Genomic DNA, 18,872 nt, shown 5'->3' on the forward strand with positions numbered 1-18,872 from the left:
TGTTTAGTGTGGAGGAGACACTCTGCCCCCCTTGGGAGGAGGTTGTAGCAGGGTGGGGGTTGGTCTCTTCTCCCTGGTATCAGGTGACAGGCAGGACATAAGTAAATGGCCTCAAGCTGCACCAGGGGAGGTTTAGGCTGGATGTCAGGAAACATTTTCTTTACTGGTCAGGCACCAGAGCAGTGCCCAGGGAGGTGCTGGAGTCACCACCCATGGAGGGGCTCAAGAAAAGCTGCAGACATGGCACTTGAGGGCATGGTTTGATGGCCATGGTGGTGTGGGGTTGGCAGCTGGACTCAGTGATCTCAGAGGTCTTTTCCAACCTCAGTGATTCTATGCTGATGACCAAGGCTGCAGGCTCCCTGCTGGCACAGACCTGTGTGTCTGTGCAGCATCCAGAGACACCACTTGGAAAAGCCTTCAGTGTCCCCATCCTGACCCTGCCTGGGGTTCACTGTGTGAGATGGATCTTGAAAGCTCCACAATTAGGTTTGCTTTCAGGGGGGTGGAGCAGACCCTTACCCACCACACCACCACAGATCAGGGAGAGCCACACTGGCTCATCTCTGAAAGGCAGGAGCTTGGGTCTGGAAGGAGAAACAGGCTGAACACAAGTGCTGGATGGAAAACAGGTTCTGGAGGAGAGGTCTGTTCCTTCTCAGCTTTGTTTTGTGCTTGGCTGTTCCTGGATCTTTGCTAGGAGGTCCCAGGAGCAGTCCCATCCTTCCATCCTTGGGCACAGCAGCTTTGCAGCCTATGGACTTGATGAGCTTTGAGGTCTCTTCCAACCTTGGTGGTTCTGTGATTCTATGACTCAGGGAGAATTAAGCCTTAGTGCTTTGGGTGGGCTGTCCTCTAGGGCATAAATTCTCATGCTTTGAGTTTATGGATGCAGAAAGTTGTGGTTTGGGTTGTCTCTCCCTCTTCCACCTCACTGCAAAGCTGGAACACCTTCTCCCATTCTCCCTGTCCAGCTCTTCCTGTGCTCCCTCTCATGGGTTCCCTTTAGGTTTAAATTCCATGGACTGGGGATGATGCCAAAGACTGCAGAGGGATGGAGTCTGGTTCAGGGGCTGGTAGCTAGCAAATGACAGTGGTTGGGAAAGGGGATGCAGAGGGGAAACGTGGAGTGTCCAGAAGCAAAGCACTGACATCATTGGCTTTGCCTTTTGCTGGTCTCTGCAGACTGAGCTTAAAAACATAAAGGAGAAAACTAACACAAAAAAGAGCTCCAAAAACTGTCCATTGAGAGCTTTAGGCCCAGGACTAGAGGGGAGGTATAAAAAGAAAGGGAAACATAAGTGCAAAGGATGTTTATGAGACTGAATGTCCTGGGTTTGTTTATCACTGCTCTGTGTCTCTGCCAGCCTCAGCTCTCCCTGCTCAGGAGGAGTCAAATGGCTGCTTTGGGCTTGGGGGGGCACTGCTGAAGCAAATCACATCTCCTGCTCTGGAAACTTCCTCCCCTGTTCATTCAGGAGGAGGCAGCAGCTGTCCAACAGCCCTGCTCTCCAGGGGGGTGCAGGTATCAGAATGGGAAGGGCTGGAAGGGACCTCTGGAGGCCTTCCAATATAGCAGTTCCCATTCACAGCATCCCAGCAGGGTGGGGGCTGGAAGGGACCTCTGGAGATCACCCAGTGCAAACCCACTGCTGAAGCAGGGCACCCACAGCAGCCTGCCCAGCAGCACAATGGCCACCTGGGGTTGGGATCTCTCCAGAGAAGGAGACTCCACAACCTCCCTGGGCAGCCTGCTCCAGGGCTCCAGCAGCCTCACCTTCTTCTGTTCAGATGGAGCCTCCTGGGGTCCAGTTTGTAGCTGTGACTATTTCTAGTCAGTATGGGAAGGAAACAAGCCATGCCCCAGCCAAGGCCTGATGCTGTCCTGCTGGTGATTGAACCTCAGCTGTGGAGGTGGTGGAGTCGCCGTCGCTGGAGGTGTTGAAGCTAAGGCTGGCTGAGGCACTGGGTGCTGTGGTTTGGTTGGTGAGATGGTGCTGGGGGATAGGTTGGGCTCCATGATCTCAAAGCTCTTTTCCAGCCTGGTTAATTCTGTATTCTGAATAGCTGGTTGTGGCTGCAGCAGTCACAGTGCCACAGGATCACCAAGGTTGGGAGAGACCTCAAAGATCATCGAGTCCAACCTGAGCCAGTGGAGACACAGGGTAGGGGATGGGCAAGGGGGCAAAGAGAGGCATGAGGAGAGAGTGATTCCGTGAGTCAGGAGCTGCATCATTCAGTTGCATGGAGAGAATCTGAGGCTGCCAAGCCCCAGTCCCTCTCTCCATCCTCTGCTTGCAGGAGCCATCAATAATTTCACCATTGTTGGTTTGTCTTCTGTTGAATTCCTCCAGACTGCAGGCAGGCCCTGGGCTTGTGCTGGGCCTTGCTCAACCCACAAGTATCAGCTTCCCAGGGACTCAGCCTTCTGAGGCTTTCAGACCCAAACTATTTAGAAGAGGATTTTTTTTTCCCTCCCTCTGTTTATCTGAACTCAGAATGAACTCCTGAAAACGTTTGAGGTTTGTCCCTCATAAAAACATGGGCTTGGATCACTGCAATGTTCCCCAGCACAAACATGGCTTCAAAGTGAGCAGAGGTGGTTGTGCTTCCCTGAGAAGTGATTTTGCCTGGAGTCCAGGCTGGCTCTTGCCTCAAGCTCAGAGTCAAGGAAGCTGAGCTCTTACAGACTGATCCCAGGCAGTTTCTGCCTTGCTCTTCACCAGGAGGAAACTTCTGGAGGCAAAGTGTGAGGATTCAATTTGTGCTCAGATCTGAACCTTGTCTGACCGTCACCTGGGAGCTGAGGGTTAACTCCCTCTCTGTTCATTTGGATTTGCTGTCTCCAGCCAGGGAGTTTCCACTCACAGCATCCCAGCAGGGTGGGGGTTGGAAGGGACCTCTGGAAGATCATCCAGTCCAACCCCCTGCTAGAGCAGGGCACCCACAGCAGCTTGCCCAGGAGCACAATGGCCAGGAGGGGTTTGGACTGTCTCCAGTGAAGGAGACCTCCACAACCTCTCTGGGCAGCCTGCTCCAGGGCTCCATCACCTCCCTATGGAGCCTCCTGCCACAGCACACCATTGCCCACCAGGGGTAAGGGGTAAAAACTCCAGCACAGGAGGTTCCACCTCAACACGAGGAGGAACTGCTTCACTGTGAGGGTCCCAGAGCACTGGAACAGGCTGCCCAGAGGGGTTGTGGAGTCTCTGGAGACTTCCCAGACCCATCTGGATGTGCTCCTGTGTGACCTGGCTCTGGCCAGGCTGATCTAGTGTGGGGTGTCCCTGCCCATGGCAGGGGGGGTGGAACTGGATGATCCTTGTGGTCCCTTCCAGCCCTGACTGATACTATGATACTATGACCTGTGCTGGGTTCCCTGCTCCTGCTCTGGCAGGGGGGTTGGACTGGATGATCTCCTGAGGTCCCTTCCAACCCCTGACATCCTGGGACCCTGTGTGTGTGATCTCCTGCATTTCACCCCTGTGGGCATTCCTCAGTGTTTTGTAGCCTCCTGCAGTGCCACTGGGTTGCTCTTTGGCCCTGCTGCATTTGGCCTGACCTGTCCCTGAAGACCTGGATCCATGGAAAGATCAGGAACCACAGCAGCAAAAGGTGTGGAGGTCTCCAGATCCGGTGAGGGGTTATGCTAAGGAAGTTTTCACTGATAAGAGGTTGGAGCCCTGTGGTGGGGAAGCAGTTTCCTTCTGTCAGAGTTGTTGGGGGTTTGCAAAGCATTTGGCACAAAGCAAAACAAAACAAAAAAGCCAATTCAGAGCAGCCCTGCTGGCAGGGAGCTGCTCTGATGCCAACCTCTGCTTGTTAACCACTCCTTGCTCCGAAGGAAGTTGAGTTCTGTGACACAGCCACGGCCTCAGGCACCAAGCCTGCGAGATCCTTTGCTGTGAAGGTCAAAACAAGGCACTGCAGCAGTTTTGAATCCCTGCTTCAGCTTTGTTTTTCCTCCAGCCAGGAAGTTTGACAAAAATAATCCCTGCCATGCAAAGTTTCATTTCAGCAAATCAATAGTTTGGGTTGGGTGGGTTTGGTTTGTTTTCCCTTCTCAGAGAAAAAGGCTTCTGGAAAAATTCCTGCTCCAGGGGAGGGCTCAAAGGTGAGCAAACCAACACTGTCTCCTAGTGGCTGATTCCAGGGGCATGGCCAAACCCATCTTGGCTTTCAAGTTCTCTCTGCCTTGATCCTCCTCCCAGATCTCTGCTCATCAGGGAGTGAGAGAAGTGGGAAATGAATTGCTCTCTAAGCAGCAAACCATTTCATAAGGCATGAAAGGATCCATGGCTGGCTGTTTTCTAGGCTGCAGTTGGTGTTGAAAGAAGGTAATTACACTTGGGGGCTGCCTCACTGGGTGCTTGGCTCATCTGCCCTTCAGCTTCCACTCCAGTAATGCCAAAGCTCAGCTCAGCAGCTCGGCCAGCAGGCTGCACCCATCCCTGCCTGTGCCCAGGGGGTCCTGCCTCCGTGCACTGCAGGGCTGTGCTCCAACCCTCTCACGTTACAGCAGCCCTTGGCACCCAATGACTTCTGCCTCACCCCAAGCTGCATGGCTAAAGGGCAATGGAGATCTCTTGTCTGCAGCACCACTGCCACTGCTGTCCATCAGCCTTGCCCAGGCATTTCCCCCACACCTCATCCTGATCTGCAGGCTCAGCTCTTGCTCACAGCTGGGGGTGGTCTCCTCCTGGCCACCTTGTACTCTCCTTTCCCTCCTCTCCCCTGAGGGGTGGCTGCAGCTTTTCTCCTGCATTCTCAACTGCTGTTTGAGGTGCTGAAGAGGGAGCAAGAAGAGCACCTGCAGCACAGGAGGTTCCACCTCAGCATGAGCAGGAACTTCTCTGCAAAGGCCACAGAGCCCTGGAGCAGGCTGCCCAGAGAGGTTGTGGAGTCTCCTTCTCTGGAGCCTTTCCTGACCCACCTGGATGTGTTCTGTGTGACCTGTGCTGGATTCTATGCTCCTGCTCTGGCAGGGGGGTTGGACCTAATGATCTTCCAAGGTGCCTTCCAACCCCTCACATCCTGTGAGATGTCAGGGGCACCTGGCAAACCCCCTGAAGCAATGGTCTCAGGTTAACTGTCTGCAATGCCATGGGCTTGAGAGGCCACAGAGCAGCTTGGGGCTGGCTTTGGGAAGGTGGGAGCTTAGGGAATAACACCTTACCAATCCTTCTTCTTTGCCTGGGGCTGCTTTTAAGTTTGGTCAGCTCAGCCTTTTCAGGCTGGACACTGACTCCTTTTGGTAATGACTCCTGACATTGCCTTGTGCTCTTTCTCTGGCAGAAGTGGTTGGGCAGAAGTCAGTCTCTTGCAGGAAGTCATCTCACCTATCAGTGATGGTTCCTTAGCAGCCTCTGCTGCGGGAGGTGTGAGCCCTTCCTGCCTTCCACTTAGCTCTTTCAGCCTCTCCTTCAGCTGCCAAGGACTGAGCTTGCAGGCTCTGGAGCTGCCCCACAATGATCTTCTCCCTCAGCAGCCTCTAACAGTGCAACAACACTCCCAAGAGACTGCCAGCTGGTAACGCAGCGTCCGATGACGGATGGGGAACGAAGGAAGCTGTTCTCCGTCAGGAGATGAGTCAGATGTGCCCACAACACCTTTTGCTAGGCAATGTTATTGCACTGAGGAAATGAGAAAGACTCATTTGCTGTTGCAAGGGGCCTGGGGCATCAGGAGTGTGCACTGCAGAGCCAGGTGCTGTTGGAGGCAGGAGCTGCAGGGAGCCGGTGAAGCACCCGGGCGTGCTGTGCCACCTCTCGGAGCCTGCCTGCTGGGCAGGCATCATGAGCTTCCCAGGAAAGGGACAGGTGTGGAAAGCAGGATGGCAGCCCAAGGTAATTTGGTGCTGGGGAGAGAGGAGGGGAATGTTATAAATTCAGGTCTTGGATTTAAGCTGCACTCAGGGAAACCAACCCTGATCCTGAGGGAGAGGCTGAGGGAGCTGGGGTTGCTTAGCCTGCAGAAGAGGAGGCTCAGGGGAGACCTTCTTGCTCTCTACAGCTACCTGAAGGGAGGTTGTAGCCAGGTGGGGTTGGTCTCTTCTCCCAGGCAAGCAGTGACAGAACAAGAGGACACAGTCTCAAGCTGTGCCAGGGGAGGTTTAGGCTGGAGGTGAGGAAGAAATTCTTTCCAGAGATTGGCCATGGGAATGTGCTGCCCAGGGAGGTGGTGGAGTCCCCATCCCTGGAAGGGTTTAGGAAGAGCCTGGCTGAGGCCCTTGGTGCCATGGTTTAGTTGATCAGATGGTGCTGGGTGATAGCTTGGACTTGATGATCTCAAAGGTGTTTTCCACCCTGCTTAATTCTGTGTCCTGGAGGGAATCCTGACCCTCAGCAGCACACTGCTGTCATATTAACCAAATCTGCTGCACAGTCCTAGCCAGGACTCCAGAAGAAAAGGTGGGGGCAGTTTCCAAAGGGAGATAAATGTCTCAAGGGACATAAAACTATTGACTTGACTGACTTTCACTGGCATTTGTTTCCCTAATCCCCCTAAGAGATGTCTGCAAGAGATCTGCTTGGTCTGTGTGTGGCTGGGGCTGAGCTGGACTGCCAGTGGCCCTGCTCTGGATGCAGCAGCATCCATAAAGATGTGCTGGCCTGAGGGCAGTGAAGCCAGGCTGACCAAGGCAAGTGCAGGCAGAAGCCTCAAAAGCCCTGCTGGCTGTTCACCTGGTAATTGGATCTTGGCAAGAAGTTCTTCCCCATGAGGGTGGTGAGAGACTGGCACAGGGAGGTGGTGCAAGCCTCATCCCTGGAGGTGTTTGCAGCCAGGCTGGATGTGGCTGTGAGCAACCTGCTGTGGTGTGAGGTGTCCCTGCCTGTGGCAGAGGGGCTGGAACTGGCTGAGCCTTGAGGTCCCTTCCAACTCTAACAGTTCTATGATTCTATGATCTCGCAGCACTGAACAAGTCCTCTGCTGTGACAGCTTCAGGGGTCTGGGGACTGTATTTTGGGCTGGGACTCTGTTTCCAGCAAGACTTACAGGGACTGTCCATGAGGTTTGTCTGCTCTTCCCCTCAGACACTCCTCTGCCTCCATGGCTCTCTGGAAGCCAAGTGGAGCATTGGTGCATCCTTAGCACAAAGCCCACGAGCAGGAGGAATGTGGCAGCCTTCAGCCACCTCCTCTGTGCCTCAGCTCTGACCCTGTTGCTTTTTCTTCTGCCTCCTAGCCAGACGAGCTGACCAACGCCCTGGAGATCAGCAACATCGTCTTCACCAGCATGTTTGCCCTGGAGATGCTCCTGAAGCTCCTTGCCTTTGGCCTCTTTGGCTACATCAAGAACCCATACAACATCTTTGACGGGATCATCGTTGTCATCAGGTCACTGGGCAGCTCTCTCTCCCCTGGGGCTCTTCTGCTGTGGGCTCAGAGCAGCTGGGGAGTGGGCTGGGGAGCAGGAATGATGTGGCCTGCATTAACCCAGGGCTCACAGGCTGTGGTGTGCTATAATTGTGCTGGCCTTTCAGATTCCTGCCACTGGAAGGGCTGTCCAAAGTAAATGGACCTGGCAGATGGAGAGCAAAGTCTGTTTATGCCTCACATCTGGCACTGTGGTCGATTTTCCACTGAAGTGCAGAGTGCCTTGTCCTGGGAAAGCAGTTCTGGGAGCCTCTGTACCCCAGCAGCCTGCCCTCCTCTCCCAGATCAACACAGAGCTCCAGCTGGAATAGGGCAAGCAGGAGGCTAGGAGAGGGCACTGCCCTGCTATCCTCTCCCAGGGCTGTCCCAGCCCAACAGCTTGTGGGTGAGGAGCTTGTGCAGCACCTCTCTGCTCTGGGACTCATTCTGGCTGTGCTGCTCATGCCTTGGTCAGCAATTTGGGGCAGAGAAGTTAAGGGAGACGCAGGAGGTGTAAACCAAGGCAATGGTCAGCCCAAGGCTTTGGTTTGGAGAAGTGAGGAGCAATAGAGGCTCAGGAGCAAGGCCAGAGGCAGTGGCCTGAGCAAAGCAACTCACCCAGCAAACCCCTCTGCATGTTAGCTGGGTGCAGCCCTGTGATCCACATTTTGTGGCTGGGCTTGTGACAGGCTGTAGTGGTGCAGACTAGCAGGAGACAGCCTGTGGTGTGGAAAGCCTCAGACAGAGAGAGAATTAAGCATCTGAGAGAAACCAGCTGTGAGGGAGATGGGTTGTCCATGAGCACAGCTGGGAAGCAAAGGTGTTTTCCAGAAGCAAGAACTTACCCCTCAAGGGCTTAAGTGGTGTGAGATCACAGAGCACAGGATGTTAGGGGTTGGAAGGGACCTCTGGGGATCTTTGAGTCCTACCCCCCTGCCAGAGCAGGACCACAGAATCCAGGGAAGGAGCACAGAATCCAGGGCAGGAGCACAGAACCCAGAGCAGGGGCACAGAACCCAGGGCAGGAGCACAGAACCCAGAGCAGGGGCATAGAATCCAGGGCAGGATCACAGAACCCAGAGCAGGGGCACAGAACCCAGAGCAGGGGCACAGAACCCAGGGCAGGAGCACAGAACCCAGAGCAGGGGCACAGAACCCAGAACAGGTCACACAGGAGCACATCCAGCTGGGTCTTGAAAGTCTCTAGAGGAGGAGATATCTAAAACCCAGCTCACTCAGGGCTTCCACAGCCCTGTGCTGCTCTTGATGGTCCTCCCCCTGGTGTCCCTGCAGCGTGTGGGAGATCATTGGGCAGTCGGACGGAGGCCTCTCGGTGCTGCGAACCTTCCGGCTGCTGCGGGTGCTGAAGCTGGTGCGGTTCATGCCTGCCCTCCGCCGCCAGCTCGTGGTCCTGATGAAGACAATGGACAACGTGGCCACCTTCTGCATGCTGCTCATGCTCTTCATCTTCATCTTCAGGTACCAGAGGCTGCAGCTCTTCCCCAGTTGATTGCTTGGCATGCCAGAGGGATGTGGAGATCAGAATGAGGAGGGCAGCAGCTTCACCAGGCTGCCTGCGGGGTGGAAGTGCTCGCTGCAGACCCTCCCCAGACTGCTTATCCCTCCTGAGTCTCAGCTTTTCATGCACTGCTGTAGTTCTGTAGATGACTGATGGGCACAAGCAGGCAGCAATTGCTCTGAAGTTCCTGGGAGGCTCCTCTAGCAGTGTCTCAGGAAGCTCCCAGTGAAAGGCATTCTACAAACCCCTTTGGGGTGGGGGTTCTGTGGTCTCCCAAGGCTTCTGTCTGTTCGATCCTGCAATGCTCCTCAGGATTCTGTTCCTGGAAAGCAGTTGGGTTTGGGAGCTGGCAATGGGAGGGGCTTATCCTTTTCTAGACAAAGGATCTCCTTGACTTGACTTCAGCACAGGCAATTGTAATGAGAAGTGCCACAGGAGAAGCAAGTGGTTGGGGTGGGTCAGTGACAATGTCAGCGGTGGAGCAGAGCCCTCCTGCCTGGGAGGTAGCACAGGCAGAGGAAACACTGAGGGGGTGCAACAGTGTTTGAAAGAGGCCTGCAATCCCCCCTGCACCCATACATTTCACATAATAATGTGGGTTTTGTTCCCAATCTCCTTTCTTTCCCCCACTCCAGCATCCTTGGCATGCATCTTTTTGGGTGCAAGTTCAGCCTGAAAACTGATACAGGAGACACAGTTCCAGACAGAAAGAATTTTGACTCCTTACTTTGGGCCATTGTGACAGTCTTTCAGGTAAGTCCTGGATTCCCTGGGAAGGTTTTGGTGTAGATCACCTGGACAAATTATGACATTTATTCTTTTGAAGCAACCAAACTATTCAAGGCCAGGTTGGAGGAGGCCTTGAGCACCTTGGGGCTAATGGAAGTTGTCCCTGCCCATGGAACTAAATGATATGTAAGGTCCCTTCCAACCCAAACCATTCTCTGATTCCATGATTAGGTGTCAAATTTGGACTGAAATGGCACTGTAGAGTAAGAGCTCCATGGCTAGCACAGCTACAGGGCAAAGGATGGAGGCAGCTGGTCTCTAAGCTCTGGGAGAGAAGGGACACACTCCAAATTCTCTTTTATTGTTTGTTCATAAAATTCCACCCTGATTTTCCTTTCATGTGGTTGCTAAGATCAGGTCCCACAGCCCATCAGGTCCCACAGCCCATCAGGTCCCACAGCCCATCAGGACCCACAGCCCATCCAATCCCACAGCCCATCAGGTCCCACAGCCCATCAGGTCCCACAGCCCATCCAATCCCACAGCCCATCCAATCCCACAGCCCATCCAATCCCACAGCCCATCAGGACCCACAGCCCATCAGGTCCCACAGCCCATCAGGTCCCACAGCCCATCAAATCCCACAGCCCATCAGCTCCCACAGTCCATCCCACTCCCATTCTGTAGACCTCTGTCTCCTTGCTTGCCTTCCAAGCCCCAAACCTGCACTGTGCAAACCATTTCCTCTAACTGGGAGTGACAAACACTGCCACAGATCAGAGCTGGAGGGTGCTGGCTCTGCAAGCTGGGAAAGTCTTTACAGGAGAAGTTGTGTTTCCTCTGCAGGCAAGCTCTGTTATGTGCCTGAAATTCCTGGAGTGTTCCACAGTGGAGCAATCAGCTGCTATTTCCAGGACATTCTAAATATAAAGATGGCTGTGGTTTGTTTAAAAGCTCAGCTTTTAGGGCCCAAGTGGAGCACAATGTACAAAATGTTAAGCTAGAGTAGATGTTCCCCCTGGTAGAAACCAGCCCAGAGCCTTCTCTGTGAAGAGCACAGCTTCTTACAAAGGAGCAAGGACAAATCAGCATTAGCCTCACAGCTTCACCTTCCCTCTTTTGCCAACACAAATGCACATTTCTGCCCCTAGTCTCCTGGGGAAAAGAGCTGGCAGAGAGCACAAAGGCTCAGCCCTGCCTCCCAGGGAGGTTAGTGAGTGCTGTGGCTCGGTGGCTGCATTGCTATCCCCAAAGCTACCTTGGCTGTGTGAGGGTCAGAGAGCATTTTCCTTGTAAGCTTGAATTAAGGTGGAGCATGGATTTGTCCTTCTTTTTTCTTAGCCCCCAGGATTTCTGAGCTCCAGGTGCAGTGGGGGAGCAGGAATCCCTGAGGAGGGTCCCTTGGAGCAAGGCTTTGCAGAGCTGTGTCCTTTTTTGCCCAGCTTGTCTGTGCCTTTGCTCCTCTGAGTTTCTGGAGCCACCCAGTGTCATTTATCTCCTCAGATGTTGTGTCCCTCACCCTCCCTCTCAGCTCCAGATGCCTTATAAATGGAGACAGCAGCTCTGGTCCCAGATCTGTTACCTTCTGGTGGTTATCAAAGGAGACAGCATGCCACCAAATAAGGGGACTTGTGCCAGCACATCTTTCATGTCACCATACCTAGGGCCTGAACTAGCCCTCTAGCAGAGAGGGGAGGTTTGGCCAGGAAGGAGATCTCACATGCAAGAGATCTAAATAAAGGGATGCTTTGCTGTCTCATCTCATGAGACCTTCCAATGCTTATGCTCAGAAAAGGTCAAAAGGAAGAAATGGATGAGTCAGTGTTTGAATGCAGCTGCTGTGCCTGAGGACAGTGGAGTAATTAGAGTCTTCCCCTTCCCCTCTCTGCAGATCCTCACTCAAGAGGACTGGAACGTGGTCCTGTACAATGGGATGGCCTCTACCTCCTCATGGGCAGCACTCTACTTTGTGGCCCTGATGACCTTTGGCAATTATGTGCTCTTCAACCTTCTGGTTGCCATTCTGGTCGAAGGCTTCCAGGCAGAGGTAAGAGAACTGAGCAGAGGGAGGGAGGAAATGGAGAAGCACACAGCAGGCAAGAGTGCAGGGATCAATCCCTGTCAGTGCAAACATCTCACCAGCAGGGATCAATCCCTGTCAGTGCAAACATCTCACCAGCAGGGATCAATCCCTGTCAGTGCAAACATCTCACCTGCAGGGATCAATCCCTGTCAGTGCAAACATCTCACCAGCAGGGATGAGTCCCTGTCAGTGCAAACATCTCACCAGCAGGGATCAATCCCTGTCAGTGCAAACATCTCACCTGCAGGGATGAATCCATGTCAGTGCAAACATCTCACCAGCAAGGATCAGTCCCTGTCAGTGCAAACATCTCACCTGCAGGGATCAATCCCTGTCAGTGCAAACATCTCACCTGCAGGGATGAGTCCCTGTCAGTGCAAACATCTCACCTGCAGGGATCAATCCCTGTCAGTGCAAACATCTCACCTGCAGGGATGAATCCATGTCAGTGCAAACATCTCACCTGCAGGGATGAGTCCCTGTCAGTGCAAACATCTCACCATCAGGGATCAATCCCTGTCAGTGCAAACATCTCACCTGCAGGGATCAATCCCTGTCAGTGCAAACATCTCACCTGCAGGGATCAATCCCTGTCAGTGCAAACATCTCACCTGCAGGGATCAATCCCTGTCAGTGCAAACATCTCACCTGCAGGGATCAATCCCTGTCAGTGCAAACATCTCACCTGCAGGGATCAATCCCTGTCAGTGCAAACATCTCACCTGCAGGGATCAATCCCTGTCAGTGCAAACATCTCACCTGCAGGGATCAATCCCTGTCAGTGCAAACATCTCACCTGCAGGGATGAGTCCATGTCAGTGCAAACATCTCACCTGCAGGGATGAATCCCTGTCAGTGCAAACATCTCACCTGCAGGGATCAATCCCTGTCAGTGCAAACATCTCACCTGCAGGGATCAGTCCCTGTCAGTGCAAACATCTCACCAGCAGGGATGAGTCCCTGTCAGTGCAGACTGAGCTCCTGCTGGCACTCTTCATTGCCAAATTCCTGTAGATTTCTCACTGGCACCACTCTGTGTCTCCTGGTTTTGCTCTGGCTACTCCAACACCAGCTGTAGTGCAGAGAACCCTTCTACAGCACTTCTGCATCCTTTGTGCTCCTGTCTGCTTGACAGCAGAAGAAAGGTCTCTCCACACAGCAACCTGCTGGTGCCCAGACATCTTTGTGCAGCTCAGCTCTCCATCCTTACCTGTCCTCTGGGAGGTTGAATCACCTGCTAAGGTGCTAGCAGAAGTGGGCAGCCTCATGCAGTCCTCTCTGAGTGCATGATTCAGTGCTGGAGATGGTTTAATGGCTATGGTGGTGTTGGGTTGAAGGTTGGACTCAATGATCTTAGAGGTCTTGTCCAGCTGAAGCAGTTCTGTGCTCCCAGAGCTGGCCAAATGGCTGTTGCCTTGCTCAGGCTAAATGGCTCCTTTTGGAGCTGTTACAGAGCAGCATTCAAATGTGTGTAAGGCAGAGAGCTTTTCAGAGCTTGTATTATTCACTCAGTGCTGCCTCAGAAAAGGCCAACAACCACAGGCATGACATTTGCAGGGCACATTTTGCTCTCCACTTCCATTTCTTCTAAATCCTGACATTAAGCCTATGGGCTTGTCAGTTGTCTCCTAGTGAGCCATTAGCTGTGGCACAAAAAGCCCTTCTCAGGGCTCTGTTTCAGCTACCAGGGCTCAATTCAAGGCTGACAAATGCATGACTTAGCTCTGGTTGTAAACCAAAACTGTTTACAGTCTTGCAGAGGTATCAGTGGAGCTGCTTTGTTGGGTTTTTTCCTTGTCATCATCCCTGGTTCTGTGTTGCAAACAGGGCAGATGTTCCTGGTCTGACCTCTTTGACTTCGCCCCCTCACAAGGTGATGCTCTGGGCAGGTATAGCAGACCCTGAAGTGCACTTCTGCTCCCTTTGCTCAGGTGTTCCTTTCACCCAGGTGGAGAGTGACTCCTGAGAGCCTTGTGCAGCTAAAAGGATGCACATTGGAGCTGCTCAAAGCTCTGAAGCATCAGCAGCGTGTCAGCAAAGACACTGAAAGTGATGCTGCGCATCCGAGTGCACAGTCACAGTGTGAGCTCAGCTTCTGACCTGCCTGTGGAGCCTGCCTTTGGCAGGAGGGTCCAGCGGCTTCAGTGGCCACAAACCCATTTGTAGCACATCTGTGTGGGGGACAACAGGCAGCCAGACCTCCAACAGGAGCACAAGTGCAGGTCTGTGCTTACATCGTTCCCACACCATGTTGACATCTACCCCAGAGCTGCTGTGGAAGAGCAGGAGAAAAAACCCTTCCCCAAATGATGCAGGGCTTTCATCTGTCCTGTGCCAGTGCTTGTGCTCCAAAGGAGAGAGGATGAGTCAGGGAGCTTAAGCCCTTCAGTGATTTTGGGTGGCTGCACCAGTTAGCAATGCGTCGCCCATGGGATGCAGTCCGCTGCCACTTCAGCACCGTGCCTCAGGAGGCCATGGGGGTTTTGCAGCCACCAGGTCAGGAACTGGGCTGCTTTTCCAAGGATCAGCTGCTTTAATCCAACCATTTGCTACCAATTTGCACAGCTCTTACTGCAGTCTTGATGGATCCAGCCAGAGTCATGCCAACAGCCTGCTGGAAGCTCTCTGCAGAGGAGAACCTGACAACAGAGCTCTCCTCTCCCAGGCTTGTACATTATTTAGGCTGATCATTTATGGTAGCAGAGGCAGATGTGTATGAAAGGGAAGCATAACTGGGCTTCCAGGAGGAAAGCCAGCCTGAGGGTGGCTGGCTGTTGGCTGTTCTCTGTCCTGAGGTGATGTTATGCTGCCAGGCGAGCTGGCCCCCTTCCCTTCTGCCTCAGCTTCAGTCTTGCCAGGAGATTCTTCCAACACAATCTCGGTTAGCAGCCAGCACGAAGCAAGCAACCCTGGGCTGGGTTTCCAGACCTAAGTCAAATTTACAGTGCTGTCAGATGAAGAAGGAAAACCCTTTGCCATGGCTGGATGCTAAAACCCAAAGTGCTTTCAGCTGGGATCATGGAGAGTGCAAACCGGGAACCCCACAGTGCCAATTTTTCTTAGTCACTCCTCTGATTGCAGCTGCACTTCGGTGTTCCCCCCTGGGACACGCTGCTGAGCGTAGGAAACACGACCACACTGCAGCAGCAGCAGTCACATCACATCAGCTGTGCTGTGCAAGTATGAACATGGAGCAAAACAAGGAGGAAGGACCTTCCCAAGGTCATTCCCCAGGACACTTTCAGTTGGAATTGGGCATTCTGCCCTCCTGGTCCTTGGAGCCAGACTATCACCACGGGGTGCTGAGGTACCTTCAAGCTGCTGAACTGCCCAAATGGTCTTTGTGCTGAAGTCTGAATGAATTGGGTGTGTTCATCACCAACCCAACCAGCACCAGAACAAGAGGACACAGTCTCAAGCTGTGCCAGGGGAGGTTTAGGCTGGATGTTAGGAAGAAGTTCTTCACAGAAAGAGAGATTGGCCACTGGGATGTGCTGCTCAGGGAGATGGTGGAGTCCTCAGCACTGGAGGTGTTTAGGGAGAGCCTGGATGAGGCACTTGGTGCCATGGTTTAGTTGATCAGATGGTGCTGGGTGATAGGTTGGACTGGATGATCTCAAAGGTCTTTTCCAACCTGGTCTGGTCTGGTCTATTCTATTCTATTCTATTCCATCCCATCCCATCCCATCCCATCCTCATGATCCTCCTCTCTGCAGGGTGATGCCAACAGGTCAGACACAGATGAGGACAAGACCTCTGCCAACTTCGATGACGACTTTGAGAAGCTAAAGGACCTGCGAGCAACAGGTAGGATTCTGCCTCTCCTTTCTGCTGGGACTCTGAGAGCTACAGCTCTGCTCCCACAGTCATCCTGTCTCAGGAACTTAGAGGGGGGGAGTGGAAAGCTCCATTTTGTTTGGCAGAGAGGCTGACAGCTTCGTTAGCAGCAGCTCTGCGAGGGGAAACCAGGCCAGGCCTCCGCTGCTGTTTCCCTGTGACAGAGGTTTTTCTAATTTAAACTCCACTTGAACACTTAGCTGCCTCTCATCAGTCCTTCTGTGCCATTACCCCAGCATGCTTTGCTGACAGCACTATTCTCACCCTACCTCCCAGCAGCTTTGCACATCAGTCACCTCCTCCTCTGCTCTGTTCCGGTTTCTGGCACAAGAGGCGTGGAGGTGAGCTCCGAGGGATGGAAGTGCTGCTGTGCACTGGTGCTGCAGGGGGGGCTGGCAGCTGATTTGAGGCCAGGCCAGGCTGTACCAGCATAACACAAACAAGGAATGGTGGGGGACAGCCTTCACTCTGTAGTCTGCAGCCAGGAGACAGGAAAGGATCAGACGTTGTAACAGAGTGAACAGCATGGTGGTGAGCAGGAGCCAGGCTGAATCCTTTGCACCTGGATTCTCACCTCAGGCTCTTGCTAGCATCTAAACCAGGATTCATATCAGCTAAGGAAATGATCTTGATTGTGGTGAGCAGATGGAATGCAGCTGAAGAAGGGGCAGAAGTCATTTGCTGGGGAAGCTGAGACAGAGCTGGGTCACAGCAAGCTGATGGTGCTGCTCTGGCTGCAGATGAAACAACCAATTCCCAGCACCAAGGGATCAAATGAGTGTCCCCTTGCAAATAGCTGGCAAGGAACCCACGCTGCAACAGCTTCACACCAACTATCTGCTGAGCAGCTTCAAATAGTAAGAAGTTCTAGGGGCAATAGGAAGCAGGGCTGGGCTTGCCATCAGCCAAAGTCCATGAGAAATTGTCTGTGTCTCCATGAGGCTCAGAGGTGTCAGCCAGGGACTAAACACCACAAGGACATCAACAGTTTCATTCCAGTGCTGCTGGCCTGGCAGGGGGAAGGTGTGTTGCAGGTTAGCAGATGACAAGCTGGATCTTCCACCTCTCAAAGCAAATGGCAGTGTTCCCCTGGCCCTCTGTGGTGCAAATCAGGTGTCTGTGCAGAAGTGTCTGGTTCTGCAGCCAGACCCCAGCAAAGCAGGAGCTAGTCCAGCCTCAGGTGTTGAGGACTGCTGCACCCCATAGGGTGCAGAGCACAGTTCTGATGCCTGGCTCATCTTCAGGGTGAGGAAGGCTTTGCAGCCCCAACTTGCCACACAGCTAACAGAAGTTCTCCTGGGAGGACCACAGAGAGGTTTCTCTGTTGCAGGAGGTTTGCTCTGCTAGAAGGGTGGCTGTGTAAGAGCAGCTCCCATTCCCTGTCTCCTGAGCTGATGACTAAAGACAATGACTAATATTTGCTGAGTGCCTTCCCTGTGAAGGGGCACAGAGCACATCAGAACTGCACACAGACCTCTGGGCAGAGCTGTATGACAAAGGGATTACCTTCCCAGCCTGGATTTAGCCAGTCCTCAGTGTCCTTTCCCTGCAAACTCTCTCCCACTCTCCCAAAACTGTAGCCCCACTCTAAATTCCAAGAAGCAGTGAGCAAAAGCAGCTGCCTGTGGAGGGCAATGAGGCTCAAGCCCAGGAAGGGCTGGAAGCCTCTTAAAAGGCTCTCTGTGACGATTTCCCTCATGCCCAGGAAGGGCTGGAAGCCTCTTAAAAGGCTCTCTGTGACGATTTCCCTCAGGCCCAGGAAGGGCTGGAAGCCTCTTAAAAGGCTCTCTGTGGCGATTTCCCTCAGGCCCAGGAAGGGCTGGAAGCCTCTTAAAAGGCTCTCTGTGATGATTTCCCTCACGCCCAGGAAGGGCTGGAAGCCTCTTAAAAGGCTCTCTGTGATGATTTCCCTCACGCCCAGGAAGGGCTGGAAGCCTCTTAAAAGGCTCTCTGTGGCGATTTCCCTCACACTCTTCAACAGGGTGGGGATGATCTCACTGCCCACAGCACTGCTTCTCCCTTGGGCACCCAAGGGGCAGTGTCCATTTCAAAGAGTGTTTTCTGTAGCTGAGCACTCACCTCACACTCTCTCTCTCCCCTTCTCTCCAGAGATGAAGATGTACTCCCTTGCAGTCACCCCCAACGGCCACCTGGAGGGCAGGGGCAGCATGCCGCCCCCCATTATCATGCGCACCGCTGCCACGCCAATGCCCACGCCGAAGTGCTCCCCACACATGGATTCAGTGCACACTTTTGTGGACTCAAGGAGGGGGAGTAATGCATCACTGGACCCTGTGAGCCACGACCAGAAGTCTTTGGTATGTTCCTTTTGCTACAGAATCATAGAATCAATAAGGCTGGAAAAGACCTCAGAGATCATCAAGTCCAACCTATCACCCAGCACCTCATGATTAGCTAAACCATGGCTTCAAGTGCCACATCCAATCCTTTTTGGAACAGCAATCTCATTGGGTAGGACAGCATGTAAAAGGCAGAGTTAGGCACAGAGGAAAGCAAGGTGAAAGCTATGTAAGGGAACACTGAATGTAGTCAGGGGGGGTGCTAGGTGGATCACAGAGCAAAGGACACCAAAGGAACAGGGCCCAGTTCCAACCTCTTCCAGCAGCAACCATGAGCCAGCTGGGATTGTCACCATGGACATTTCCCCAGTGCCACTGACAATGCCCAGGAATGCTCAGGAGTCCCTTTCTCCAACCTCCAGCACTTTCTGTTCTGCCTCTACAGAAGTGGCTCTCCCAGAAGGTTCACCCTCAGCATCCTCACTCCACATCCCCAACTTGTCCTCGAGTGCCTGCCAGGTGCACAGGGGATACACTTGTGTGTGTGTGTGTGTGTGTGTGTGTGCACAGATGGGGCTGCTGGAAGACAAAAAGGAAGGTGCTAGAGGTGAGAAGTATGTGGAAAGGCAGGAGGAGAGTAGAATCCATAGGGAGAAATGACTGGGTGTGCTCTGCTGGGGTGGAGCAGTGACCACAGTCAAGCACACAGAAATGTTTCAGCTGGAAAAGACCTCTAGGGTCAGCAAGTCCAACCACTGACTTCCTGCCACCATGGCCACTAAACCACGTCCCAAAGGGCCATGGTCACGTGTTTTGTGCACCCCTCCAGGGACAGTGGCTCCACCACCTCCCTGGGCAGCCTATTTCCCGTGCCTGACCACCAAAATCTCCTCTGGTGCAACCTGAGGCCTTCTCTTCTCATGTCAACACTAGGCAGAAGCAGCCAACACCCAACCTCACTCCAACCTCCTTTCAGGGAGTTGTAGAGAGCAAGAAGGTCTTCTCTCAGCCTGCTCTTCTTCAGGCTGAGCAACCCCAGTTCCCTCAGC

General features: G+C 53.3%; 1 protein-coding gene across 1 annotated transcript in view; it reads left to right on the forward strand.

Moving 5' to 3' along the window:
* Nucleotides 1-18,872, forward strand: part of CACNA1H (calcium voltage-gated channel subunit alpha1 H) — a 136,411-nt gene that overhangs the window by 74,019 nt on the left and 43,520 nt on the right. The window contains exons 9-14 of the mRNA XM_068146523.1: nucleotides 7,186-7,337; nucleotides 8,649-8,834; nucleotides 9,510-9,627; nucleotides 11,495-11,650; nucleotides 15,403-15,493; nucleotides 17,633-17,841. Of these exons, the coding sequence (XP_068002624.1) occupies nucleotides 7,186-7,337; nucleotides 8,649-8,834; nucleotides 9,510-9,627; nucleotides 11,495-11,650; nucleotides 15,403-15,493; nucleotides 17,633-17,841 (912 nt within the window). The remainder of the gene's footprint in view (nucleotides 1-7,185; nucleotides 7,338-8,648; nucleotides 8,835-9,509; nucleotides 9,628-11,494; nucleotides 11,651-15,402; nucleotides 15,494-17,632; nucleotides 17,842-18,872) is intronic.

This window comes from Melanerpes formicivorus, unplaced genomic scaffold (genome assembly GCF_026170545.1).
Source record: "Melanerpes formicivorus ecotype bairdi unplaced genomic scaffold, bMelFor1.0.p_v2 SCAF_14, whole genome shotgun sequence".
In the NCBI taxonomy this organism is placed as follows: Eukaryota; Metazoa; Chordata; class Aves; order Piciformes; family Picidae; genus Melanerpes; species Melanerpes formicivorus.